The sequence below is a fragment of the Pogona vitticeps genome, chromosome 1 (assembly GCF_051106095.1).
Source record: "Pogona vitticeps strain Pit_001003342236 chromosome 1, PviZW2.1, whole genome shotgun sequence".
NCBI lineage: Eukaryota > Metazoa > Chordata > Lepidosauria > Squamata > Agamidae > Pogona > Pogona vitticeps.
The window spans coordinates 242,224,235-242,251,817 of record NC_135783.1 but is presented as its reverse complement, the minus strand read 5'-3'; the positions used below and the strand labels follow the sequence as shown (position 1 = coordinate 242,251,817).

The 27,583-nt window shown below is 44.1% G+C and overlaps 3 protein-coding genes across 8 annotated transcripts in view; 1 reads left to right on the top strand and 2 right to left on the bottom strand.

Moving 5' to 3' along the window:
* The window catches only part of PRKAG3 (protein kinase AMP-activated non-catalytic subunit gamma 3), a 29,356-nt gene extending 27,955 nt beyond the window's left edge, over window positions 1–1,401 (top strand). For all 4 annotated transcript variants that reach the window (XR_013540661.1, XR_002300404.3, XM_020792087.3 and 1 more), the window contains one exon: window positions 114–1,401. Coding sequence is in view for 2 of the 4 variants with exons in the window: in XM_020792087.3 (XP_020647746.3) it covers window positions 114–136 (23 nt within the window). In the remaining 2 variants the exon portion in view is untranslated. The remainder of the gene's footprint in view (window positions 1–113) is intronic.
* LOC144585996 (uncharacterized) overlaps window positions 1–27,583 on the bottom strand; it is a 338,930-nt gene that overhangs the window by 34,989 nt on the left and 276,358 nt on the right. The gene's annotated exons all lie outside the window — the stretch shown is intronic.
* Window positions 1,843–25,645, bottom strand: LOC110078203 (rac GTPase-activating protein 1). 3 transcript variants are annotated; one of them, XM_020792083.3, is made up of 17 exons: window positions 25,566–25,645; window positions 24,561–24,643; window positions 22,354–22,556; window positions 21,114–21,250; window positions 20,798–20,870; window positions 15,995–16,036; window positions 15,464–15,541; window positions 14,562–14,697; window positions 13,326–13,501; window positions 10,641–10,796; window positions 10,378–10,473; window positions 6,887–7,088; window positions 6,418–6,523; window positions 4,619–4,751; window positions 3,484–3,595; window positions 3,164–3,278; window positions 1,843–2,587 (listed from the first exon to the last, which is right to left on the bottom strand). In XM_020792083.3, the coding sequence occupies exons 1-17, from the start codon at window positions 25,643–25,645 to the stop codon at window positions 2,536–2,538; spliced, it is 1,980 nt and encodes a 659-aa protein (XP_020647742.3). In that variant the 3' UTR covers window positions 1,843–2,535. The 3 variants fall into 3 exon arrangements, with proteins under 3 accessions (XP_020647742.3, XP_078239570.1, XP_020647743.3); XM_078383444.1 differs by having other exon boundaries at window positions 10,650–10,796; XM_020792084.3 differs by lacking the exon at window positions 25,566–25,645 and adding an exon at window positions 25,154–25,288.

Sequence of the window (27,583 nt, the reverse complement as noted above, 5' to 3'; positions counted from 1 at the left end):
CAGTAGGATATGGATTTGTGGCTAAAAGCTGCTGTTTTTCAATAAGGGAGAGGAAGGAGGGTCCAGGCTCTCCTGCCTCCTGTAATCCTAACTTTGTTCATTCCTTTCTGTAGGCATTGACCGCCATTCACTCTGATGATGTGAAAGATCACACTACCTTGCACTTTGGATTACTGCGCCTATGACACATGGGGAATAGGATGGCAAACCCCAAGCCATGAAGAGATTGCTTTTTCTCCTAACACACAACATTGGTGCTCTGAACATTGTTTTTTTTTTCCTGACCTCTGGGATGTAGAAAGATGAACTAGGAAAGCCCAAGGAGATGTGGTCATGGGGAAAAGAACCTGAACTTCAACACTGTCAATAGAGGTTTGCCTTCTTAAACCTGCTACAGTGGTCTGCAAGCAGGCTTGGTCAGTAGATGGAGAGACTACTGGTCCTGACTGAAGACTGAGTTGATACAGGCCTCCTTCACTACCCTGGGGCTGAATGAAGATGATATCAGCCAGTGTGTGCAAGAGTCCAGCTTCCTCCTCAGATCAGCCAGTGCTATTCATTCAAGGCAATAGTTGCTGCTTCAGGTTCAAGGGTGACTGAGAAGACCATTTATTTACCTGCCCAAGCGGAAGCCAGAAGCATGTGCACTATCAAAAAGTAGACTCCCTGTGTGAAGACTAAGAAAAGATTTTCCCCCTGGCCCATGCTACTTTGAAGAAAATGCACTCTCTCCCTTAAATACTGCTTCTAGCACAAGACTGAGCATTTATCAAGCAGGTGGATTGTGGTTTTTATAGATAAATGTATATATATATATTTCATTTTACATGAGCCAGTAATAAGGTTGAGAGATAAAACACATTTCCATGAGAGAGGTGGGGGCTTTCCCTTTATAAACACAAGCTCTTACAAAATGGATTTCTCTCTGTTCTGAGATAAATCTAAGATCCAAGAGCAGATAACGTGTTACCCCTCCAGATTTATTGTTGTGCAGCTCCCATCATCTCTCATCTGTGGCTGTGTTGGCAAGGAGTTTGGGGATCTGCTGTTCATCGGCACTTTGAGGGCTGCAAGTTCCCTATAGTGGCCTTACAGAATAAACAAGACATCACTCTTGTGCTTCTGCACCAGTGAGCAACAAAAGATGGGCTCAACCAGCCGAGGGCAATCTGCAGCTCTTCCGATGGTGGGACCTCCATGCCAGGCGTTGGGGTCAATTGGAGTTGTAGTCCCACCAACATCAGGAGGGAAATAGGTTCCCTACTCTTGTCTTAGAAGGTAGGGAGCTTGTTTGTCACAGACTAAGCCAGGGAAGAACTTGCGTCAGAAAAAGGGCACTGGTGGTCTCTCTTTGTTCTCCTATATTTGTTGAATTAAACTTTCATATCAAGTCACAAACAATGGTACATTGTTATAGTCTGAGTATGCTTATCTTTACCAGCATGAGGCTTGGGAATACCTCAGGGAAGAGGAAGGCTGCTAGAGTGATTTAGCGTGCCTTCATTTCTTTCAGTGCTTCGCTCGTCTCCCTTACTGCGGTGTAACACACAGCAGATGATCTTTAATTACCTTAAGGCTTGAATACCCTAGTACAGCATATAGATGCCACTGCAACAGCATTTATACAAAGAGAAGCACGTTTCCAGGAAGGAGACCAGAAAGGTTCTGCATTAGAGTACAGAGGGGAACATACCAGTAGCCAAAGGAGGAGTTATTTACTGGAAATAGAGAGAAAGATATTTAGGACAACATCAATTCACATCAGCAACATACTCGCGTTGCTGAATTATAGGACTCTTTTGTTTAACACAGAAAAGAAAAGAAAAAAGCATCAGCCCAGTGCTCTTTTTGAGATTATCATCTTTTAAGGCAGGGCATCTTGTGAGCTGCAAGTTCCATTACCCCTAAGTAGCATAGTCACAGGAAAGGAAGGTTGGGAGTGCTAGTCCAGTAATGTTTGGAGGAGAAAACAGTGGGGTTCTCCAGCAGTTTCTCATGATGGGTATGATGTCAGCAGTCAAAAGTTATGGCAAATCACTGTCCTCTTTCATTCTCCACCACCCCAACCCTTTACATCACACCGTGATACCTGTGCTATACAAGTGTAATAGTACATAATGAACAAAAAAGGGGAGGGGGTTATACAAATGCAAGTTTGCTCCTTGTCCACCAGCCCTGCTTCCATCCCCATACAGATGTGGTTACAGATGTGGTCACATAGGCAGCCCAAGACTCACCATGTCTACTGTTAAGGCACTACTTGTGTGAAAGGCAAGGACTCCATCCTTCAGAGGAAGCTCTGTTCATGGAGACAGGAGGGGTTGCAGGGTTGCTTAGGAAAGAGACCAACGTCCTGTCCGTCAGGAAGTAGGTACCTGTGCTCTGCAAGACACTGGCTCAGAAACTGGAGGGGTGGCAGCAAGGGATTTTCTAGGAAAAGCCAAGGAAGGAAGGAAGGATGCACCCTCACAGGTCTATAGGCACACCCAGTCTTCATTAGATGATGGAACAACTGACCAGTCTGTGCAATCTCCTTTATTTGGGAAGGGGGAAGAATCTCCCTGTCCTCTTACTCCGGGGGGCATTCCTGGCAGAAAACAAAAATAAAAGTAGTAAGCCCAATGACAGACATTTCTGTTGCAAACCTACTACTCTCTGGATCAGCACAAGACATTTCAATGCCTGAAGTGAATGTTAAAATATTAGCCCACCTCCATTTTATCTGCAAAATCTGACCAGACTGGCAGTAAAATCTTACTTCAACGGTGGTGATGGGCACTAACCGCCTCTGCATCTAAGTACAGCAGGTTGGGTTTTGAGGTGCAGAGCACACCAAGAGGTACACACAGCTCTCTCTCCTCCAGTGCTGCACAATAGGTGGGAGGTTGCTGCCCCTTCCAGGCCACCTGAAGCAGCTCCTGCATATTGCTTAATGGTAGGGCCAATCTTGAGGACTATGCCCTTCTCAACAGAGAGCCCAGCAGACAAAAGTAAGTGAATAAAACAGGGCATCCCCACCTTAGTGATGGGGAACCACATGCGTACATAGGCCAACGCTGATGTTAGTTTATTGTCTGAAAAACAAAGCAAACAAAAAACAACCCAATCCACCCCATATCCTGAAAGGCAGTCCTGTGCTGTGCCTACTCCTCATGTTACTCACAATGGTGGGAGACTGGTACCAATGCAGTCATAGAGCTTATTTGGGAGGCAGCCGCTTCCTGGGCTTGTCCAGATGGCATTGATTTTTGGAGGGGAAAGAGGGCCGAAGAACCGTTCTGTGGGGAAAAGGTCAAGGACAAAGCTAGATCCCGTTCTCCTCCCCCCCCCCCATTTTTATTTTTATTTTTTTAAAAAAGAATCTCCAAAACCACAGTCTGGAAAATTCACTTCGTTGGATAATAATTCCCAGAATTTCTCAGCAGCTAGTATGGCTGAGCTCCCCCTCGTTCCTCTCCCCCAAACAATCTCCATTGGACTCACCTTGTTCATTCACTCCACTGGACAGTTGCACAGATGGCACCAAGTTTTCCTGCTCCTCTCCCACAAAACGTTTCCAAAATCTGAGGGGAAGTCCTAACAGATGAGAAACCACCTGGTGGGGAGTGGGAGGTGGAAACCAGGATGAGTCTTTTCCCATTTCCTACCTGGGACTGCTTCTTTGGCTTCTTTCATTGGCAGAACCTTGCTTATGTTTTGAAGAAGTACGTATCTAAGTACGCCTAACCCCCTTTTCTCTCTCTTCAATTTCTCAGCTTGCACAGGGTGAAACTTCATAAAAACACAAACTTGGGGAAAATATATTAACACTCTCATAAACCAGGATATGAAATGAAATCTTCAAATGCTTCTCTGGATTCTGCTGTCTGACATAGAAGAGCAACAACTCAGAAGTGGGCGGCCAAAGCCCTGTGATTACATGCAGTAACTTGGGGTGCTTTTTCTCACTGCAGCTCTTTTCTCTGGTTTCATGAAAACTTATGCAATAGTGGAAGCCATGGTTCATTGTAACAGCTTTGCATGTTAGGACTCAATCCATGCTTGTTTCATTTTATACTGGGCCAGCAAATGTCTCACTGTGGATGCCAGTAGGTTTCTAGACCTTTAGGTGCACATGTAGGATTGAAGTTTTTTTTACAGTACTTGATAAAATCTCCAGTGAAAGAAAAAAGGCCAAGCAAAATTTTCAACAGACAATGCTTGAGGGCCCACATAAACCTGTGCTCCTGCCTATCCTCACAACTAAGTGGAGCAGTGCTATAGTTCAGGAAACATGCATCATGAGAGGCACACCCATGCAACAAAAGGAATTCATCCTCAATTCCGAAGCATTTTCCTGATATGCAGACCAAGCTGGTATGGTGCAGTGGATAAAGCATCAGACTAGAACACAGGAGACATAGGTTCAAATCCCCTCTCAGCCATGGATGCTCACTGTGGGTTTGCACTGGTAAAAGTACTCCTTAAATATCTCACATATCCTGAAAATCCTATGAGAGCCACCATAATTTGGATGTGACTTTGTGGCACACAACAACAAACCACACACAGTCCCACTGCGGGTCAGAAACAATTAAGACAGTGCCTACATGCAACAAATACATGTCATAGCTGTTACCAGGCATTGGCGTGGCGTGTCTTCCATGATGGTCAGTGGGGTGGGGTTGGGAGCACTGTGCCCAACGAGCGTTGGCCCAAAGATCCGTGCCAGGCTATGCCGGTTCATACGACAGTCAGGGCTCTGCATGACCCTAAGGAGGAGAGAGGGAGTCGTGGGGTCAAGGCAGTTGGCACAGCAGCAACATTCTGTCAGAGCCTCCCTAACATCCAGGTGAGGAGGACATTACTACAGGGCTGATAACCATGATTCGTGCATGCTACTAAATGAGGTGAGGTAGCAAATCCACAAAAGAGAACTATGATCTAAAGCCAGGGGTGGGGAAAACTTGGCTCTCCAGATGTTCTGGAACACAACTTCCATAATTCCTTACAGTGGCTATTGGGACAAAGGTTGCCATTCTTGGTCAAAGACTACAATCTGAGGCAGCCTTCTCCAACCCAGCTCCACTCCAGCTGTATCGGCCTACAGCTTCCATTATCCTGCAGTCAGTTTATCCATGGTGACTGGGAATGATGGGAGCTCAAAGCCAAAGAGAAAGGTAGGAGAAAATATTGTAAATAAATAAAATAATAAACACACTAACACTTTCCTTTGAGGGAAAGCTGATATAAGGATTTGAAACCCCAGTTAGGAATCTTTCCAGTTCCTCCCAGGATGCTGTAAACACAGGACAATTTTGTTTCCTCTAAGACCCAAAAGGGGAATCTTTGATGTGAAGTCTTTCAGTCTCTGTTTCATTATCCACATGCATTTTCTTCTCCCTCCTTGTCTTGAAATAGTACATAAGTTTTAAAATGCACTTTCCCTAATGTTCAGATTTATCTACATACTGCACCTACAGAATGTCTTCCCCATTTATTTTCCCCTAAGCATGTCCATGTGTATTTTTTGAGTTGCACAGTTTAAAATGTGCACATGGTATTGCACACATTTTATTTCTCTGAAATACCCCATACACCTCACAAATCTGCAAATTCTAAACAGGAGATGTATTTCCTCCCAGTGACAAATTTTGGGAAAGGCCAATTCCATCAGGATGGTCAAATCCAATGGAATTACTTTCTGTCTGCCTCTCAATTAAATGAAAAGGAAACAGTCCGGCCAAGCTAGTTCTCAGCCTTTTCAAGCAGTGAACAGTTAACAAAGGTGCTAGGATCCCAAAGCACAATACTGCTTTTAAAAAAAGTCACAACTGAAAAAAGTGTGTGTTGTAGGAGTCACTGTACCCAGAGCATTATTTTTTAAGCAAGGCAGAAATGACCGTAAGGGTGGTAACGGTTCTGCACCTGTCTGTGTCCCACACTTCTCAAAGTGGGTAACAGAACTTGGAAAACTCCCATTTTGGATTACAGCTTTTAGAAAAGCCTAACCTGCATAGCCAATATGGAATTCTGGGAACAGTTGTCCCCCCACCCCCCAATAGTGTAATGATCCCATTTGGAAACAATAGTTGGGGGTGATGGCGAGGTCTGAACTTTGTTGGAGGTCTTCAGGTATAGCTTGGCCAGTCATCTTTTTGCCAATGATTTTGCTCTGAGATTCCTTTTATAAGCAGAAGTCTGTAATAGATGGTCTGTAACAGTGGTTCTGAACCTTGGGTCTCCAGTTGTTCCTGGACTGTATTCCCAAGAAACTTTCATCACTAGCTGTGCTGACAAGGGCTTCTGGGAGTTCAACACCAAGAACATCTGGGGACCCAAGGTTGGGAACCCTTGGCCTTTAAGACCATCTCCTGAGTACCATTTGGACTGATTCTCCTCTGAAGCATAAAACTTTGTTGACCAACAATTCTTCACCTGTGCAGATGGAGCATAAGAAAAGCCAGAGTGTCTCTGTTGGCCAGGGGCAGCTTCATCACAACATGGCAAAGTGCAGTGTAACGAGCAGAGTCATCAGCAATTTCTGGGTAGGAGGAAAATAAAGATACAAGTCCTCAATGCCTCCAGCTCCTTAGCTTGAGTGCTCTTGGAGGGCCCCCCACAAGGCTGAAGCTAAGAGAAGACCAATGTTTAACAGGGTTCCCCCCCCCAATTAATGTTAATAAAGATGTTCCCTATGAACCAACCAAGGAAGTCACTCAGTCCCCATTTACAGAGGGGAACCTTACTCATTCATTTCAAGTATGGCTAGGCCTGAGCTTGTGGGGGTTCTGGGAACTGTAAATTCCAGAGCTCTCGGCTAGATATGACATAGAGACCACATGTCTCCTAACTTCCTTTTGCAAGCCACTGATACCCCAGAGTAGCCTTTATTGCCCTAACTCACCTGCGGCACGCAGGAAGGCCGAATGCAAGTAGAAAGTAACCAGGGGTTCCTTCAGACTCCTTAGGAAATCCTTGAGGATGCCACAAATCACATTCACATCAGACACCTGGTCAAGTGAGGGAACAGCTCTTCGGGCACTGAGCAGTTTGTTTTTCCATTCGCGCACAAGGTGCTCAGCACCTGACACCCTGTATAACCCAGTCTGCAGATGAAAACAACAAGACAAAGAGCAGCTGAAGTAAGATATAGTCAGAGCCTAGGGCACAACTTTTTGGTCTAAAACTGCCAACACAAATTAGAACCACAGGTCTCAGGAGAGCCAGGGACAGTGTTTTGCTACCTGAAGCAAAGGACAAGATCTCCCTTACCAGGCCACATAAGCTGGCTGGACTGGTAGCTGAATCTTACTTCAACGTGAGCAGCAGAGCAGGACCTTCCATCATTCTTAAGACCATGAGGCTTATTTTGAAGACTTACATTCAGCTCTGCCCTGCAAGAGAGGCTAGGGCAATGACGATGAACCTTTTTGGGCCCGAGTGCCCAAACTGGAAAAACAAAACAAAACCAGTGGGTGGTGGCAGAACTGGAAGTGGCAGTGGTGGAACCAGAAGTGGCAGCGGACGGGGGATTCCAGGGCACAGAGGTGCCTCGAGACCCCACTCTGGATCCACCACCAGCGCCAGCTGCTCTGGATCCTGGCCTGCCGCCTGTCAAAGTGCCAGCACTGCAGCTGCAGCCGCCTCCTCATGTTTGGCTGCGGGGATGGGGGTGGAAGTAGCAATCCGGCTATGGCTTGAGTACCCAACTTGTCAGTGTATGTGTGTGTGTGTGTGTAATATGATGTAGCCTGCATAATTAAATTGTAAACCACCCAGAGAGTGCTTTAAGTGCTAAGGGGTGGTATATAAGCAGCACAATTGGCTTTTTGCTTTGCTACTGCTGCTTGCATTGCCTTTGGTGGTTGCTCTGCAGCAGGGCCAGACCTGAGATGCTCTAGATCACTGGTTCTTAACCTTGGGTTACTCAGGAGTTTTGGACTGCAACTCCCAGAAGCCTTCACCACTAGCTGTCCTGACTGGGGTTTCTGGGAGTTGCAGTTCAAAAGCATCGGAGTAACAAAGGTTAAGAACCACTGCTCTAGATTGTGCTGAACAGGGTTGTCTGTGGTGGAGTATAGTCAGTCCTCACATATGGAGGTGTGTCCCTTTTTATACCTGCTTAATTGGGTAATCGGGCCAATGGACTGTTTCCTCAAAATCCCTTTCTGTTGGCAGCAGAAAAGGTGGAGGCAGGAGGAGGAAAAGGAATTTGGTTTCTTTCAATTGAAAGGATGGGTGTACAAGAGTGTATGTATGTGTGGGGGAGGGCATCTGCCTATGTGCTTCCTTAATGGAGAAGCTTCTCCTTGCAGCTCTTCCCACCTGCTCTTTCTTGTCTTGAGGCTCCTACTCTCCTTTGAAGTTTCTGTGTGCCTTATTTATCAGCCGATAGGTTTACTTCCTAAATTTCTCCCTCATACACACAGTCAGGCTTGGAATCACAGCTGCACCTTTGCAGTAATGTGGCCAGACACCAATTTAAAACAAATGTGTTTTTTACAAGTGTCCACTGCAAACCCAGAACAGATCGTTGTTGAGATAGGCTTTTGTCCTTTTCAGGAGATGGGTGATTAGTGTGTCTTGTTGTGGGTGTATTGTTGTGATAAAGAGGAGAGATTATCTGTCACTGTGATTGATGGATGTCCTTAACTGGTCTTTTGTGTGTAGTGATCCCCAGTCCTTGTGGCTGGGTAGACTTCATTGACCTTTTGCATGCTGTATTTTTCAGAGCTGGGAGCCAAGTTTTGTTGAGTTTCAAACTATCTTCTTTTTGTTGAAGTTCTGCTGGTGCTTGTGGATTTCTATGGCTTCCCTATGCAGTCTGACATAATGATTGCTGGGGTTGTCCAGTATTTCAGTATTTTGAAATAGAATTTCATGTCCAGCTTGTTGTAGGGCATGTTCAGCTACTGCAGATTTTTCTGGTTGTTTTAGTCTGCAGTGTCTCTCATGTTCTTTGATTCTGGTGTGGATGCTTCGTTTTGTGGTTCCAATATATACCTGGCCACAACTGCAAGGTATCCGGTACACTCCTGCAGTGGTGAGGGGGTCCCTTCTGTCCTTTGCTGAACATAACATTTGTTGTATTTTTGTGGTGAGCTTGAATACTGTTTGTAGGTTGTGTTTTTTCAAAAGTTTCCCCATGCGGTCCCTGACCCCTCTGATGTATGGCAGAAATACTTTATTTGTGGGTGGCTGTTTTTCCTCTTCAGTTTGGTGTTGTTTTCTTGGTTTGATGGCTCTTGTGATTTCATTTTTGGAGTAGCCATTTGCCTGTAGGGCCCAATTCAGATTGCTGAGTTCAGTGCTGAGAAACGGAGCTTCACAGTTCTGATTTGCACGGTCTACCAGTGTTTTGATTATGTCTCTTTTTGCTGTGGGTGGTGGTTGGAGTTTTTGTGTAGGTACCGGTCTGTGTGGGTGGGTTTTCTGTAGACCTTGTGTCCCAGTCAGAGGTCAGTTTTGCATACGACCATGACATCTAAGAATGGGAGCCAAAACTTCGCTCCCAGCTCTGAAAAATACAGCACGCAAAAGGCCAACGAACTTTACCCAGCAACAAGGACCGGGGATCACTACACATAAAAGACCAGCTAATGACACCCATCAATCACAGTGACAGATAATCTCTCCTCCTTATCACAACAAGACACACTAACCACCCATCTCCTGAAAAGGACAAAAGCCTTTTTCACAGCCATAAATACTCAACTCCTAAGCAGACTACACCAGAGCACAGAGTGCTGTCCTCTGAAGATGCCAGCCACAGAGACTGGTGAAATGTGAGGAAGAACAACCTTCAGAACACGGCCAAAGAGGCCGCAAAACCCACAACAACCATTAGATCTCGGCCGTGAAAGCCTTTGCGAATACCAGAACAGATACTTTTGCTCCAGCTTATTGCTAAGGTGCAATTTTATCCTGAGAGGGAGAGAAAAGGAATGGTATTGGACAGTTCCTCATGTTATAGAACTGACACGGAAATTCTGGTTGAGAAGAGGAAACAGCAAAACACAGCAATTATAGCTTTTAAAAAATTAGACACCATTTGTGCTATCATGATAGAACTTCATGACAGAAATTCAGGCACTCACTCAGCAAAGTAAGCAGGAAGACCCGACACAGAATGGCTGGCCATAAGTTTGAGGAAAGTGAATTTAAAAAATTGCCGTTTGAAGAAACACTTGCCCTTCTTCCCTAGGATCATTAGGGTAGGGACTAAAATGATTCCATTGAGCCATAAATGGTTACAACAAGCAGTTGAACTGAACATAAGAAATAATGAAAACACAGCATGGAATGGAAAGTAGCACAGCTAAAAAGGAAATGGCAAATAAAGGCACAAGCAGGCTCGCACATACCACACTTGGGCCATGATCCTGAGCCACTTACCTCCTTCAGGCCACGCTTTTCTATTTGATTCACACACTGAATCACAATGGAGGGCACCAGAGGTGGCATGGAGGGAGCAAAATCAGCCAGAATGCCCTAAGAAAAAAGTGGTACAGTACAGTGTAAGATAAAATCTAAATATACCTCCCATTGTACACAAGTCACCTCATCTAACATGACTACTTTTATTCCAGAAAATGCCACTAGTCACCAGCAGCAGGATCCCCTTATCCTCTCAGTACACAATCAGATATCCCACTCACCTCCCTTACTCTGGGGCGGGCACCTGGCATGCAGGGAGAGTGACAACGTTCTCTGCACTCGTGATGCACCAATAGTTGGCAGGGGCGACATTTAAGTGCCATCTTCCCAAAACGCAGACGAGATTTGCAAACCACACAGCACTCTGGGCGGATCACCTTGGGCACAGAAAAGGGACAGGGAATGGATGAAATCAGCACAGCATTGATCAAGGAGAAAAGGAAGTTGGGCTTTCTCAGCCCATGTTTTTCTATGACATTCAAGTGAAGCAACAAGCCAGAGTTTGTATCCCATGGTGCCATTTCCTACCCACTTTTGTGACATTTATTGTAGCTTACACAGAAAATCATGTTTTTTCATCAGGGAGAAGTGGAGGGATGGAGGAAAGAAAGGGTAGGGGAGAGCTTTTCCAGTTCTCTAGACTGTCCTGTACCCAAGTTGATCTGTGCTGATCTTCCTTCAACCTTCACTCTGATCCTGTTAGGCCTCCTGATGTCCCTACCGTCTTCTCACATTCCCATCTCTCTTTGGGAGAGGAGACACACTGCCTCTGCTCCCAAGAGGCAGGAGCCTCGTGGCTCCTCGCACTTGCAGTAGTCACTTGCAACTTAGATTCTGATCACTTTCCTATTTCAGTGTACATCTCTGACAAAAACTAGCTTTCTTATTTTATTTTACAAAAGGAAATAAATCTAGATGTCACTTTTTCTAATAATAATTCTAATATTCAGCAGCTTAAACTGCCAGTTAACTCAGGTGTGTGGCAAATTGGGCTAAAACCATTTATCCCAATTACCCCATCCTCCTCACCTTGAGCACAGAGGGCTAAGGTGAACCCCATCCTCCCCTTCCTCAAGAGCCCCCAAGCCCAAAGGCGTGCAAGCTGAGAGTGCCACTGAAAGGGAACAGGGAATTAGAAAGGCACTTTAATTTCCCAAGTCAACCAACACATCTCCTGAGCTGCCTACTTCTCTGGCCTTGAGTGTCGTGTCATGTTCCCTCCCACACAAATTTCTGTCATGTCCCCTCATCCAGACTGGGACCCCACATGTTGGATGCTTCCTGGAAGAGGAACTGAACATCAACAGGGGTCTCAATGGTCAAATACACACATGTGAAATGCCACATCATCAACTACAGTACTTGTGTACAGGAAACAATCAGCCTATTTGTTTGGGGGCCATGCATAACTGTATAATTTGCCAAGCAGTCTCATTCCCATGTCTAAATAAGGGGACTTGTCCACAAAAGTGAACATTAAAATATAGCAGTTAGTCTTTAAGGCACCACTGTTGTAGTGTACACCCTTCCTTTCCATATACTGTATGTAAGGGTATTAGCCTGCACCAATGGGAGTTATTGGGAGGCGGAGCCAGAGTGAAACTAGAAGGGAGGGGGTGCGTCAGAGAGAGAGAGAGTTGGAGTTATAGGCTTGACAGTTGGAGAGTTAACTGTGATGTGGGGAGTTATGCTGTGGAGAGTGAAAGGTGGCAGTTGAGAGTGAGGATGTTAAAGTTAAATCAGGAATAAGTTATTAAGAAGCCAATACATGCTTTAACATCTTTTAATAATTTATTCAAATGAATTGTAATCAATAAACCTGTTTTATGTTGAAAGTCACACAGCGTGTGGACCTCAATCTTTCTGAGTAAATTTTGTTGGTAAGGTCCAACAGGTGGCAGCGAAAAAGGGACTGTGGCTCATGTGCCCTGGGTTAGTGAAGCAACCTGGGGGCATGCAGGAAAGAGGGTCATGTCACAACTGTGTTTTTGTCTTCTTTATTTTTTGCTCTTTTTGCCTGACATGCTAGCACAGACTAACATGGCTACCTCTTCCACAAACCTATCTCCCATGCTATAGTTGTACTCTGACTGCTGATGGCAGTCAGAGACAAAAGTTCAAAAGTGGGATCGTAGCTGGACTTTAAGAAGACTAAAATCATGAGTTCAGTAGAATTACATCACTTTAATGTACACAATGAAGAAATCAACATTGTTGTGGATTTCCTTGGTCCAATCAATCAACATGACTATAACGAAGAAAGCAGAAGAAGAATGTAACTTGGAAAAGCATCTAGTTATGAAAGATCCTTAAGAGTAAAAATGTGTTGCTAGAGACTAAGGCCAAGATCATCCACACTGTAGTATTCCTGATTACTATGTACAGATGTGAAAGATAGAGAATGAAAAAAGAGAAAGGAGGAAAAAAATTGATTCATTTGAAATGTGGTGAGAGGAGAGATTTGCAGATATCAGCGAGCAACCACAAAAGCAGGTAAGTGGATTCTAGACCATATCACGTTTGAACTCTTCCTAAAAGCTAAAGTGAAACCATCACATTTTGGACATATGAGAAGAAAAGATTCACTGGAAAAAGACAAAAATGAAGAAAAGACTCCTCAGAAAAGACAATACATGCTTGGAAAAGTTGAAGTCAGTAGGAAAATAGGAAGACCTAACATGAGGTGGATTGACTCACTAAAGGAAGTCACAACATTTGGTTTGCAAAACCTGAGCAGGGCTGTTTACGATAAGACCTTCGGAGATGCCATAATTGATAGCGTCAGAAACAAGTTGATAGCACTTTACAGCAATAATCCTGCTCAGGATCTGAGTCCCCACAATGGCAATTTGTGTGTGCTTGAGGACCTTGAATGTGCACAGCATGCAGTTGGCCCTCAAATGTACCGTCTTAGAAGTAAAATGATGGCGCTGAAGTGGTGGTGTTTCTTGTGAAGGAGAAGGGGTGAAGGGGTCCTGAGCCCCTCTCATCTTAGCCCCAGTTTCTGTGCCAACAGCACCACCCTCATCCTGACTGCTACGTCCAACCGACTCATCAGTGCTGCCCCAGACGGAAGTGAGATCTACGGAGAAAAGGAACACACTCAGCACAAGGAACAAATGGACATATTCCTCCATCATTTTGATTGGTACATTCCAGCATGCACTGCTCAGTCCTAATACTAATCTACCTAATTTAAGTTGTCAGAGAATGAAACTCAGTGGGGTGAATATGAAGATCTTCACAGGGCTGGTCTTCAAGTGTGAAGTTGTCTAGGAGCTCTGACTAAAGTGGGACAAGAGCCTTGCTCACTCTCCTGGGGTTGGGAATACGTTGTCCAAATCAAGCATTCAGACAACGGGGGAGTAGGAGAACAGACTCAGAATTTGAAGACTCTAGGATCCCACCTCCAAGTGTGCCCAGGAAGGAGACTCAAATTAACCATGCCATCATAAAGGCACTCTTACAATTCAAGCTCCCATGAAAAAAAGAATCCTACTTCTGAAACCATCAATGAACCATTCAGGCCTCCTCAAGCTGTGCCCATGAAGCGCACGACACAAACTGTTCCTTGCAGGTATCAGTTGACCGTAGTTTTGTGTCTAGGGTAGCACCGCTTGCTCGTATCTCTGGCCACAACCTTTCTTCAGAGAAAGGGATATGAAACGGGACAAAGCAATCTCAACCATGCATAGAGTGCATTCACCCACATCTGTGAACAACTGCAGCTGCCTCAAACCACAGTTAAGAAGTCAGGACAGGGAGCCTGTATAAATGTTAGCTTCACAAACCTTTTTTGCAGGACTGAAGAATGTTCATTTCTTCAGATCCTTTGATATCAACTCCCGGAAATCCCAATCAGCACAGCCGGTGACAAGGGATTTTGGGAAAAGTAGCCCCCCCCCCCATCTGGAGAGTCACTGATTCTCTACATCTGATTTTGGCACTGCCTCCCTTGGTACCATTGTGGGAAGACAGCAGAAGCTGACGGTGGATGGGAGTCTTCTACTGCTTACAGCTACACTTTACTACACAGATAACTCTTCTGCCAACATTCCTCAGTTAATTGTGCCCTGTATCTTTTCAACATGCTCCCCCGTCTCTCCCAAAGAAACAGGCTAAATTGAATGAGGCAGCAGCACCTGAATGCACAGAGATGGAGCAGCTCCGTTGGGACTGGTGACGAGACACCACAGCAACAGGCAGTGAACGATTTGCTGGGCTTCTGCTCTCCACTGTGGCTGCTGATCTCAGAGTCACCCCAGGCACTCCATTAGTCTGGGAAGATTTAGAGGAGGAGGAGGAGAAGATGGGGGAAACAGTGATGACAAAGGGTGCTCTTGATCAGATTAAGCATGCAGAGTTATAACTGTACAGGTTCTACAGGGTTCTATTTGGGGGAACTTTAAAAGAACATTCCCGAAATACAGGAAATCCCCTCACCTTCTTATTATTAACTCCAGACTGACAAAAGAGCTCCCATTCATTTCAATCCAATACCTGAAGGAATGTTTATCCTTGCATGAGCCTTCCTATTTCCTTCGAGCAGCAGGAAAGCCTCTCTTGAAGGTGCCTTTCATTCAATGTACAACAACCAAGGAAAGAGCAGCCTCTGGTATGGCCTCCCATCTGCAGAACACCCTTCTCACAGATGTGTAACTGTCATCAGCCCTGCTATCCGTCAGGGCAAAACCTTTCTCTCTGCCCAGGTACACTGACCTGGCCAGCCTGTACTACGGGGTTTTGTTTTATTGCCTTTTATAGTTTTTATATGATTAGCTTTCTCCAATCTCGTACTGTCCAGATACACTGGATTATAATCCTCATCCCCTCTGCCGGCTACTGATGCGTCATTGTCTTATTTGATCACGCACACACACACGCTCAAATTCCTAGACTGCAGCTTGTCACTTTATTTATTTTTTTGCACCAGATCCTTGATGTGACATTAGAGCCAGGTTTATACTACTATCCCAGGTAAAGCCTTTTATTCCGAATTTTCTCACTTGTACAGATATTGGGCCAGAGACAGACGGAGACTTACACTGGAAACAGGTGCTGTGGATGTCCGTGCACGCTTGGCTGCTACCACTGGCTGAATCAAGGGAGCCAAAGAGGAGCGCTAAAGGAGATGGAGGGGAAAAGGAGGGGGGTGAGATCAACAGGAAGAGCCTTTCCCCATGCAATTTGGGGGCAGGGGCAAGCTGTACAAACAAACGCTTGCCACTTTCATCATGCCTCAGAATATGGTCAAGGCAGAGTAGATTGTATGTCGAGATCAGAACTTCAAAAAGCTACTTTTTGGAATACAAATACCAAAATCCCTCAGGAAGGCAGAGTCCAAAAATTTAACATTCCAAAGCTCAAAGCCAGATGCAGATGGGATGATTTTCACATACTTGAAGACTGAACAAGAGAGTTATAACTGCAGGTGGGTTGAAAAACTTCAGTTCTTGCTTGGCCCAGTGATGATGTCTAATCAAAGGGACTGGTCATAGCCACATAGGCCTGGGATAGGATGACGGTTCCAGTTTAGGAGCAGACCTGGATGCCCCCTGATAATGTCACTACTTACCCCTCTGTCTTTGCTCTTGGCAGGCTTCATCATACTGAGATCCTTGAAAAGTGGAGAAATTTTGAAACGATATGTAATTTACAAGCTATTTACCAGTTAATTCTCATTTTAGATTGGAGCATATCTCATCTCTTCATCCCATCCCAAGTTTCTACCATATATTTGCCATGTTGACAGCCTGTGTAGGATGCAGCAACCCATTACCAAAAGCAGATTGTATCTATGCCCTTGCTATTTATAGAGTGAACTGATTAATTATATTTATACCCCTCATTTCTCCCAATTAGTTCCATGGGGCACCCATAGCTCTCCTGATCTTCTCTTTCTCCTCACAACTTAGTGAGTTCAGTCAGGCTGAGAATGTATGACAGGCACAAGGTCACCCAGTGAGTTCCGTGGCAGAATGGGGACTTAAGGATCTAGATATCTAAGATGATGACTAACTGCACCACTGTGGAATCCAGAGGTTTAAAGGGCAAGGCCATATGGAGAATCCAAGGCAGTGGATACCCCATCAATTTAATTTAAACCCTCAATTTAATTTAAAGTGGCCAGGAATAAATGGATGTGCTAGACAGGGTGATTTTGAGGCACAGTATATCACTTGGGGCTATCCTTTAATCCACATGTACCACACATTAAATGACCCTATTTAGTATGAGCTACACCTATTTTCTTTCCCTTTAAAGATAAAGGGAAAACAAAAACAAAGAAAAAAATCCCCTCCTGACTCTTCCTCTGTGTTTTGCTTGACCCCCTAAATGCTCTTGAGAAATGAAAAGCTTCCTTCCCATTCCTCACTGAGGGGGGCTTTCAATTTTTTAATTGTTTCTAACTGACATAGTACATAAATGCTGTACTGCATTGGAACAGCTTTTTTAAAAAGCCTTTCAAAGCATTGCCAATATGTTTGCAATAATTAAAAAGAAACAGAAAACATCCTCTAACTTCCCCTCTCCAAGGGAGTGAGAAGGAAACTTTCCACTTCTCCAGATTGTTAAATGGCTTAAGTAAAGGGACAGATTAAGTCACCCACTTTGGTTCAGTTTCAGCAATTGCACATGCTGGAACCAAACAAAAATGCAGTGATCCTACCTGCACCAAGAAACAGTAACCCCTGGTAGGGACTCAAAAAGGTGCAAGCAGGCACTGATCAGGGACAAGTTGGCTCATGCTGGCATTTATATCTTGTGAAAAGGAGTGAACCAGCCTGTCCCCAATCCAGACCAAACGCTGGGACAAATGCCCATCCGATCACACCGTGACACAATTACAGAAATCTGGCGGGGAAACCAATTTTGGTCCAGCTGGATAGCCAACTCCCTCTACCTTCTTTATGATCCATTCTGTGATCCTGAAATTCTACTGAAAGAGAGAAAAAGAACTCACTGCAGACTCAAGTTCTGGCATGCAGCAAACTGCTCAGATGGAAGAACAAGGGGCTGAGAGATCTACAACACTGACAGGCACCAGAAAACAAGACTAGAACTGTTGATACATTATAATGAAGATGCCCTCATGTGCAGATGGTTGCAAGAATCTATCTACATGCCTTCATACCTGATTTCTACAGAGGTATTAAATCTTTAAAGCCTAATGTGCTATAGTGAATACAGTATTTGATAGGGATTAAAACTACCAAGTTGAGATAGCTGCTGGGCCATAGAAACTCACTGGGCTGTGTGTGGCAATAGTAAACCACTCCTTCAACAAGTCATGTACCTCAAAGTCAGAAGCAGCTTAATGGAACACTAGCATGTAATCTTATTAAGATATATTTCCTTATTTCACAAGCAGCCCCACATATCCCTGCTCCACTCAAGGACTGTACTTTTACAGAGATACTAGCATTTTGGATTTGTAGAGAAATCATGTCGGTATGTGATTCCCTAACAACATGAGCTCTCATCAGAACAAGATGCTCCTGTCTTCAATGAGTAGATGCTGGGCTGTGCACAAGTATTTTGTAACTTGCTGGACATACACATATGAATCAATAACTCAAAAGTTAGTTCCTTTTTCTCTCCCAAATGCTTCAGGCAGATATTATACTTAAATAAGCTCACACCCCTGCTTCATGCTGGTCCTCTATTTTGTGTTTGAATTAAATAGTTGCACAATTTCTCTGGAGATTTGGGAGAATGGTAAGTGCGTTAAGGAGGTGAGGTATGCTTAGGGCTGCCATTTTGTCCCAAAACTGTCCTTCCTCCAGTTCAAGCTGCATTACAGTAAAAATGTTTTAGTACTTTTCCAAAATGCTTACAGAAAGGGTAGATATGTGATGTGCTGAACACACAAGTGCAAGCAAGGCTGCTTTCAAACTAATCTCACTATTCTTAATAAGCCATATCTGTTATTATTTTATTTATTTAAAATATTACTATGCCACCTTTCTTCCCAAAAGGACCCAAGGCGGTTTACATTACTAAAACAATATTTTAAAACTAAAACAGTAAGCATACGAATATTTAAAAAGAATTAAACAAGTACCATATCAATATGGTAACTAAGATATTAAAACACATTTAAAACAACAAAGCACAGCAGTCCATTAAAAAATGCCTCTCAAACCACCAGTCATTAAGGGAAAGCCTGCCAGATAAAGGTATTTGCCTGGTTGTGGAAGGACAGCAAAGATGGGGCCAGTCTGGCCTCCTATGGGAGGGAGTTCCAAAGTCTGGGAGCAGCAACAAAGAAGCTCCTCTCCCATGTCCCAGCCAAGCACACCTGTGAGGGTGGAGGGACTGAGAGAAAGGCCTCCCCTGATTATCTTAATGCCCGGGCAGACTCATAGAGGGAGATGCAGTCTTTAAAAAGTAGTTTGGACCCAAGCTGTTTAGGGCTTTGTAGGTTAAAACCAGCACTTTGAATTGTGCCCAGAAACAGATTGGCAGCCAGTGGAGCTGCTGTAACAGGAGAGCTATTTGTTCCCTGTGAACAGCCCCAGTCAGCAATCTGGCTGCTGCTTTTTGGACTCTCTGGAATTTCCAAACACTTTCCAAAGGCAGCCCCATGTAGACTGTGTTACAGTAATCCAACTGGGATGTAACTAGGACATGTGTCACCAAGGCCCGATTAGACATCTGAAGAAATGGGTACAGCTGGTGCACCAGTTTTAACTGTGCAAAGGCCACCACTGAAACCTGGGCATCTTGGGGAGAAACTACTCTCTCCACTTCTTTATTTCTAGAAAAACATCCTTACTTCCATGTCTGTCAATTACCTAGGTGTTGTTATTAACACATCAAATTCTGGAAATAAGATGTACTAGATAATCCAGTAAGTGCTGCCAGGTATGCAATTGATTTCAAGGATTAAATCGTAATCTCAAGATGAGACCACTGTAATGCGCTCTACGTGGGGCTGCCTTTGAAGCTGATGCGGACACTTCAAGTGGTGCAGAATGCAGCGGCCAGACTCCTTACTGGAGTGAGAAAACACCAACATATCTCTCCTGTTCTGGCCAGGCTGCACTGGCTGCACGTCCGTTTCTGCACTGAATTCAAAGTTCTAATGCTTACCTATAAGGCCCTAAACGGTTTAGGACCTCGATACTTGGCGGAGCGCCTGCTCCCACCAAGATCTACTTGGATCACCCGCACAAGTCAGGAGGTGAGGCTGAGGAGCCTGATGCCGAAGGAGGCCTGGAGGGAAAAGACTCGAAGCCGGGCCTTCTCGGCGGTGGCTCCTCGCCTTTGGAACAACCTTCCTCCGGAGATTCACGAGGCCCCTATGCTGGGTACTTTCAAATGCCAGCTGAAAACATGGATGTACATCCAGGCCTTCCCTCCTGTCAACTGCTGATTTCTTTTGCTTTGCTATTTATTATTTATTTATTCCTGCACTATTTGTTATTGTTGTATGCTAATGTTTTTATGTTTTGTAAATTGTTTTGATATTCTATAGCCGCCCAGAGTGGTAGAATATACCAGATGGGCGGGATATAAATCGAACAAACAAACAAACAAATAAATAAATTTGTACTTCTGTTGGGGCAGGGCACAGGGTGCTCAGGGTGTGGCAAGAGTGTGGCAAGAGTTTCCAGAGCTGCTACGTAGCACCCAGGGATTCTACAACAGGCACAACCCTCTCCCCACCCCCGAAGTGTCTCCTATAACCACTTGCTTCCCACAGCTTTTCAAATTAAAAGCATTACCTGATGGCTATGGAAGCTGCTAAACAAAACACCAGCCTATGATCTTTACTTTGCAAGAAATCATCATCATCTTAGAACTGTAAAGCTGAAAGATCTAAGCATTTTGCTTTCCAGCATGACATGGCTGCCAGGCAAAACCCTCTGTTGTTAAAAGAAAGGGGGAATCTGAGGCCACTGGGGAGCTCAGAAGAGATACCAGGAGCTCATATGAGGAGATAGTAAAGTACACATGCACATACGCATATATGCAAAGTTCATATATGTGCTGAGCAGAGAATATGGAGGATACTGTCTGTGAGTTATGTGTGTGTGAGAAAAGGAGTCTCTCTGTGTGCATACACGTGGGTGGGAGTATGGGTTAGTAGATGATCCAAGGTGAGAGGAAAAACTGGAGCAGGTGGGGAATGATTTGGAGAAGGCAGGCAGAGTGAGTGAGCATCACTAACCTGTCTTCTGTGAAATGTGGGTTATGCAACTCATCTCAGCAGTCATGTTGTGAATTGGCTTGACCCAACTGTTGGCAGTCATTTTGTAACACTTTCCTCAAAATATTGTACCAAATGTACTCAAAAGCTGAAAAGTACTAGGGATCTCTGCCCTTATGCCTTCTTAGGTCTTTCATGACACACCTTGATCAGGATACTTACTGTTTCATCATCTGATTGGTCAAAACTGATGTCAGACAAGATTGAGGTGCCAAGCTCTTCCACAGCAGACAAGCTATAAAGAAGAAAAACAAAATGAGTTATATAATGGACATATGCTATATTATAAGGAATGAAGACCTCCTAGGTCCATCCATGGGCATGAGCACCCCATCAACCACTGGAGGTTCTGTTTTAGGATCTATTGAGGCAGATATGGAAGACAGCTTCTCAGGGAACCTTGTCACTAGCCCTTTTTCTTACCCATGAATGCCTTATCAGTTGCTTTAGTTAACCTTACACTTATCCTGGCACTCACCGCTTGCCAGGCAGGAGGGTGCTGCGTCTGAAACATGGTCTGTCAAAAGATGCCAGGGCTGAGCGCTGGTCCTCAGTGAGAGGACTGATCTCTGGATCTCCCATCAGATAGTCATAGATAAGCTGCAGCTTGCGCTCCTGCAGAGAATGAAAAGCAGGAAAGGAGATGGACAGGCAACAAAGAGCCTGTAAGAATGGAGAATGGCGTATTGCTCAAGAGAAGTCCACTTGCAGTCATAAGGGTGCCAAGATTGTTGCATCCCTCCTTGGCAGGGGGTTGGATTAAAAGGCACAATGACCCATTTCTCCTAACTCAATTTGATGCCAATGAACTATTCTTCCATGGAAAGTATGTCCAAGATGGCACTGAACTCTGCACTAAACCTATGCACATTTGTACCCCCAAATACAGACTCTGCACACTGAACAAATTAAAAGGAGCAAGTGAATTTTATACACTTGTTCTGTAGCTCAGTGTCTCAGATCTGTTTTCCAAGATTCATCCTGATTCATCCACAGTCATACTGAATCTGGTACATACAGTGTCTCAAGACCAGGTTGTACCACCCAACAGAATGTGGCAAGCAGTTGCTCCTAATTTTGTTCAGATCATGCATAAACCTTTCTTCTTGTGGCAACCAGATCTGCTTTACTTCCATGATCTAAGCTTGAGCAGAACAATGGCCAACACCTAGGCACATGACTGCATGCAAAAGGTTCCAGGTTCAATGCCCAGCATCTTCAGGTAAGGGTGGAAAAAAAAAAACTCCAGTCTGAAACCCTGGAGAGCTGTGACCAGTCAATAACTGAAATCCAGTTGACACAATTATGCCACATAAATGGTGGCAGTAGCATCAGTTGGTGCCATTAATCTTCATTTTAATTAAATGCTGAACCTCCTATCTCCCCTCCCCCCCTTTTAAGGTTCCAAGGATCCCTAGGAAATTTTTTTCTGCTGGGGAAGCCTTTAGAAGCCTTAAGGAAAAGGGGAAGCCCCCCCAATAAAATATTAAAATTGCTGGCAGTGGTTCTGCTGGTGGATCTGGACTACCAGTTGGTATAGTTTTGCCATAGTTATGTCAACGGGATTTCAGCCAATGTTTAAAAACTAAGCTAGATGGACCAAAGGTCTGACATATTCCTATCCAGAAGAGCAAAGAAAGACAGTGCCTTTTTCACACAAAGAGGCTGTTTTTTCCCCAACATGCATCACTGGACAGAACAGATGTGACCAGCAGTACCTGCTTCTCCAGCTCAGCTTCTGCCCCATGCCTTTTCTTCATCTCCACCTCCACTTGGTTTCGGGCATGTTTCAGCTTCACCTCCAGGACTGAACGTTCAAACTCTGACCGGCGCAGCTGCTCCTGGGCTCCTTGCAAGTCACGGTTCAGACGGCAGCACCGCTGGCGCATCCCCTCAAGGCATCGGACTATCTGGAGGTAGTCTAAGATGATGAGACAGAAGCAACACATCAGAACTGGAATCGGAGAGCAAGGGTCCTGTCCCTCCCACTGGGCTCAGGAAAAAAAAGAGAACTCTTTGCGGACGGTGGACATGTTTAAGTACTTCAGTCTTGCCACAAATTTCTCATCCTTGAAGTATAGTAGGGCCCCATATCTGTGGGGGATTGGCTTCAAGCCTCCTGTGGGTACTGAAAATCATGGATAATAGCAAACATGATCTATCTCTATCTACACAAAGAGAATTTTTTTTCACATTCATTACCAGAACTGGCCACTAAAGAACACCAGTAGTCATGCAATATATTCTTCACTACCGTGTTTCCCCGAAAATAAGACAGGGTCTTATATGAATTTTTCTTCCAAAAAATCCATTACGGCTCCTTTTAAGGGGATTTTTTTTTTCATGTACAACAATCTACATTTATCCATATACAGTCATGTCATCATCTTCTGGTTGCTGCACAATGGTGGAGGGTGGGGTTTCACTGAACTGGGGCTTCTTTTTGGGGTAGGTCTTATATTACGAGCATCCTGAAAAGTGAGACTAGGGCTTATTTTCAGGTTAGGCCTTTTTTGGGGGGGAAACAGGGTACAGTAGTATTTTCTCTTACTGCCTCTACTGGTCATTTGTGGGAATACATGTGAAAATATGTGCTTTTTTCTCAAGTTTTTTCTTTCCATATTTTTAATATTTTCAGACCATGGATACTATCCAAGTGAAACCATGGATACTGATCCTTGAATACAGGGGTCCTACTGTACCTGTATCCTCACCAAATGCACTTGTGTAGGGGGTGGGACTGAGGAAAAGGCACCCCCTGATTACTTTAACACCCAGACAAGCTCACAAAGGGAGACACAGTCCTTCATATTACTTGGATCCAAGTTATTTAGGACTTTTTAGATTAAAACTAGCACTCCAAATTGTGTGCAGAAACATATTGGCAGTCAGTAGAGCTGCTGTAATGGAGAGGGTGGGTATGTGATATCTGAGTTCAGCTTCAGTGAACAATCTGGATGAAGCATTTTGCACCCGTTGGAGTTTCTGAACTCTTTCCAAAGGCAGCTCCATGTAGAGTGGGTTACAGTTATCCAGCCAGGATGTAACTAAGGTGTGTGTCATTGTGGCCACATCAAACCTCTGGAAGAACTGGCCATTACTGAAAGCTGGGCATCCAGGTTCAGAGACAAATCCAGGAACACGCCCAAGTTGCACACCTGTGTTTTCAATGGGAGTGTAATCCCATCCAGTACCAGTTGCATCCCTATTTCTTGATCTGCCTTTCAACTGACCAGGAACACCTCTGTCTTGTCTGGATTAAGTTTCAATCTGTTAGCCCTCATGCAATCCATTACTGTCACCAGACATTGATCTAGAGCTAAAACATTAACTATTTGTTCTGGGAGCTATAACAACAACAACAAAAAATTAAAAAATAACCATCCTCTTACTTTTAAGAGAAACACATGCATAGCAATGGGAACGTTCCCGGATTACAATGTGTTTCCTCATTCAAGCCACAGATTTATACATGGCTAGTCTTGCCAGAACACTCAAGTTGGAAAACCCACGCTTGTTCACCTGGGATTAGTTTAATTAAATTCCATGGTGATTACTTATAGAAGACATAGATAGGATCCAGGCTATAATCTCAAAGGGTTTGGTGGTTTGCCCAACACTGGACAAGCATTACTAGACTTATACCAAGATACCACCTTTATTTATCAAAAGGCTGCATAAGCACATCAAAAGGGCACCCTTAGATCTGCCTGGCTCATTCTGGCAAATGATTATCAGGGTGGGGACATTATAAGAATCAACAATAGATTTAAAGATTCATATCCCCAAAGGGAGTTTATGTTGCTAAAGACAGACACTGGGAGCTTTGAGGAGGGAGAAGAAGGAAGAAAGCAGCAGCTGCGTATTGGCAAACCTTAATCTACAAAATCAAAAGTGAAAAACGGAAGAGCTTTAATTAACCCACCTTCTTCAATATTTCTGTTGAATTCTATGAACTCCAAGAATTGTTCCAAGTGGCGCATAAGCAAGGGGGCCAGATGAGTCATCCTGCTGAAGACAGCTTGGTTGAGAAGGGGCGTGGGGGAGACAATTTAGGCTTCAATAAAAACTACACGGAATGAAACAGAACAGAAGCCAAATCTCGAGTCAGTTCCAGCTTGGTAAGGAGCGGGCTCGTCTCCAGAGAACCCCGAACAATTATGAAAAGGTTGCAACTTGCCACGTAGGGAAAGCCTCTTCTATTCCATCGCATCCAAACTCTTCCCTTTTAGAACAACTTCAGAAATCAAATCCTGCAGACTAGGGAGACTAGCGTACGAATACCTAGCTGAAGGCATCTTCCAACTTTTATTGGCTAAATCAACCTTACAGAAGGGTACACGGAATGGGGTGCGTGTGTGGGGAAGAGAAGGAAGAGGAAAGAAATCTTAGGAGCGTTTCGTCTCCCCTTCAAAAATTACTAGAGTACATGCTCAAGTGAAACAGATTTAGAAAAGCATTAGTGGGATAACGCAATCAGATTGTGCTAATTAAGCCCTAAATCTTTTCTCCACTCACAAAGCGCTTTCCGCCATCCAGAAACCCCATCGAAAGCCACAGGTTTTTAAAAATCCGCCTTCGCTCACCCTGCAAGCTCCGCCTTAAGTAGGACTAAAGGTCGTGAAGTGAGACCCTCTTTTTTGTCAGGGGGATTTTGGGAGCGAGGAATAAAACGGGTAGCCTCCTTTAAAAAGAAGCTTTTTTTTTTTTTTTTTAAAGCGAGCTCTTGGCGAGGCTTGCAATCAAGAAGGGACGAGGTGATTCCTTAAAACGATAACAGCCAAAGGATTTCCCGCCATGAGAAGCATTCCTGTTCTGTTACCATGCATAATAAAGGAATCATGAACAAGAATTTAACATAAGTAGTGATGTTTCTTTGCCACTTTTATTTTAATCACCCAAAGTCAAAATAGTTATGATGACATCCAACCTGGAGTCGAAGAGCTTATTGGCCTGATTGGGCCTGTGAAGTATCCATCTGAAGCCGCCATTCCATAATAAGGGTGTCATCTTTCCATCTGGTCCTTGAGCAGAGGGACTAGAGGCAGAAATTTCGGTTGTGTGTGTGTGTGTGTGTGTGTGCAGTGGTGGTGATGAGATTATCCCACATCATTTCCTCCAAGCTATGCCTGTCTGTCAGCATCGTGCTACTACTACTACCTTTTGCATTTGTGTCACATTTCAACGCCTGTGCTTAAATGCTTGCCTACCCAGGCATTCAAGGGGTGGGGGTGGGGTGGGGGTGGGGGGGTTGAAAGCCTAAGGCAAATAAAAATGGTTAGTTTTTAAGGAACCACAGGTCTTTTTGTCATTTTTCCTGTAAATGCCTTCTGGAAATGTCCTTGGTATATATAATTTTTTAAAGCCACAAAACTTGCTGTAGCTGAAAAAGAGGGAAGAAATCTAAACCCTAATGTGTAACAGAAATGAAAACAAAAGTATTGCAAGACTAGAAGATTTATTTTTAGGTGAATTTTTGGAGATCACAATCCACTTTTGAGTGACTGGATTTTTGTTCTTGTGTTTTTAAAGTGACCTGTATCTGTTCTGGAAACATGAATATCCTTTGTTGTCTTTTTCCCTGCAAAACTCTTCCCTTCAGTCATTAATGAGTATCCTATGACTAGTCCCACTAAGAACAGACCCATTGAATCAGTTTCTGAATGTTTAGGTCCACACATAACATAACCCTAAAACTCTGCAGATCTATTCTGATTGAGACTAATGAGAGAATCCTGGCTGTTGTTTGTAACTACCTGTAGTTATTTTGAAGCTTTGCTCAAATGTATGCAGCAGGATAGACACTTCATACCCCAGACTGTACATCTTGCACTTTGTGGTCTTTGGCCAATCACACTCCATGTATCCGACAATACCACCTCTTGTTTCTAAAATCTTATGCTGCTACAGATCTGTGAAATATGAATAACCCTCAAATTTGAACCTCAAAGTACAATGGTTGCCATTGGAGGTGGCAGTAGGTAGATAAAACATGGTGATTGATTGGGTGTTGAAGGGTTATGGATCAATCTAGATTAGACTGCTAGTTTCTTAAACACTTTATGCTGTCCCCTTGCAGGAAGCAAACAATTTGCTGCAACCTTTACTCTCTTAGGACACGTTTATACGAAGCCTGTTCAAAGATTGTACATCATTATCATCATCATGGCTGTCATCTATATCCTTTCTTCCAGTGAATTTAGGTGGTGTACATGGCTCTCTTCTCATTTATCTTAACTCTGTGAGGTAGATCAGGCTGAGAGAGTATAACCGGTCCACTGTCACCCAGCAAGTTTCATGGCTGAGTGGGAAGTCCAAATGCAGGCCTCCTGAGCTGTAGTCAACACACTAGGCCATACCATCTCTCAGTCTGTTAATATAATGACAGATCACTATATAGGACTTTATATTGCATACCACCATCTTTTAAATACTTTCAGCTATAATATATAAAGTATTACTGACTACACTGGCTCCCCCTTGCTGGGTGTCGGCTCATGACTGGGCAACTCCAGCTTTGGATTTCCTGCCATCGATGGCTGTCACTACTTAAGAAGAGCCATGCAGCTATAGAACTGGGTAGGAACATTAGATACCTTAAATTAGGGTGCAACTAGGCAGTAAAGTTATCTCAGGCTGGATTGAGCTAAAGAGGTTCACTTGAAACTACAGTCTGAGATTTAGGGTGATCCTTGCATCCATATACAAGGATTGGGTGATTCCAGGAGAGGAAGCCACATTGCACCTCAAAGAAACCCTATTTACCGTATCTGTTCCTCTCTCTCAGCTTCCATGTCCCCAAATCTTCTCCTGTCTCCCTTTCAGTAGGGAGTGGGGGAAAAGCTAGATCTTTTTAATTTATTGGCAAATGGCATCTCACTTCATTGGCTCACCAAAAAAGTGACACAGCACTGCACTGTTGGGGGAAACACCTATCAATACTGTTTT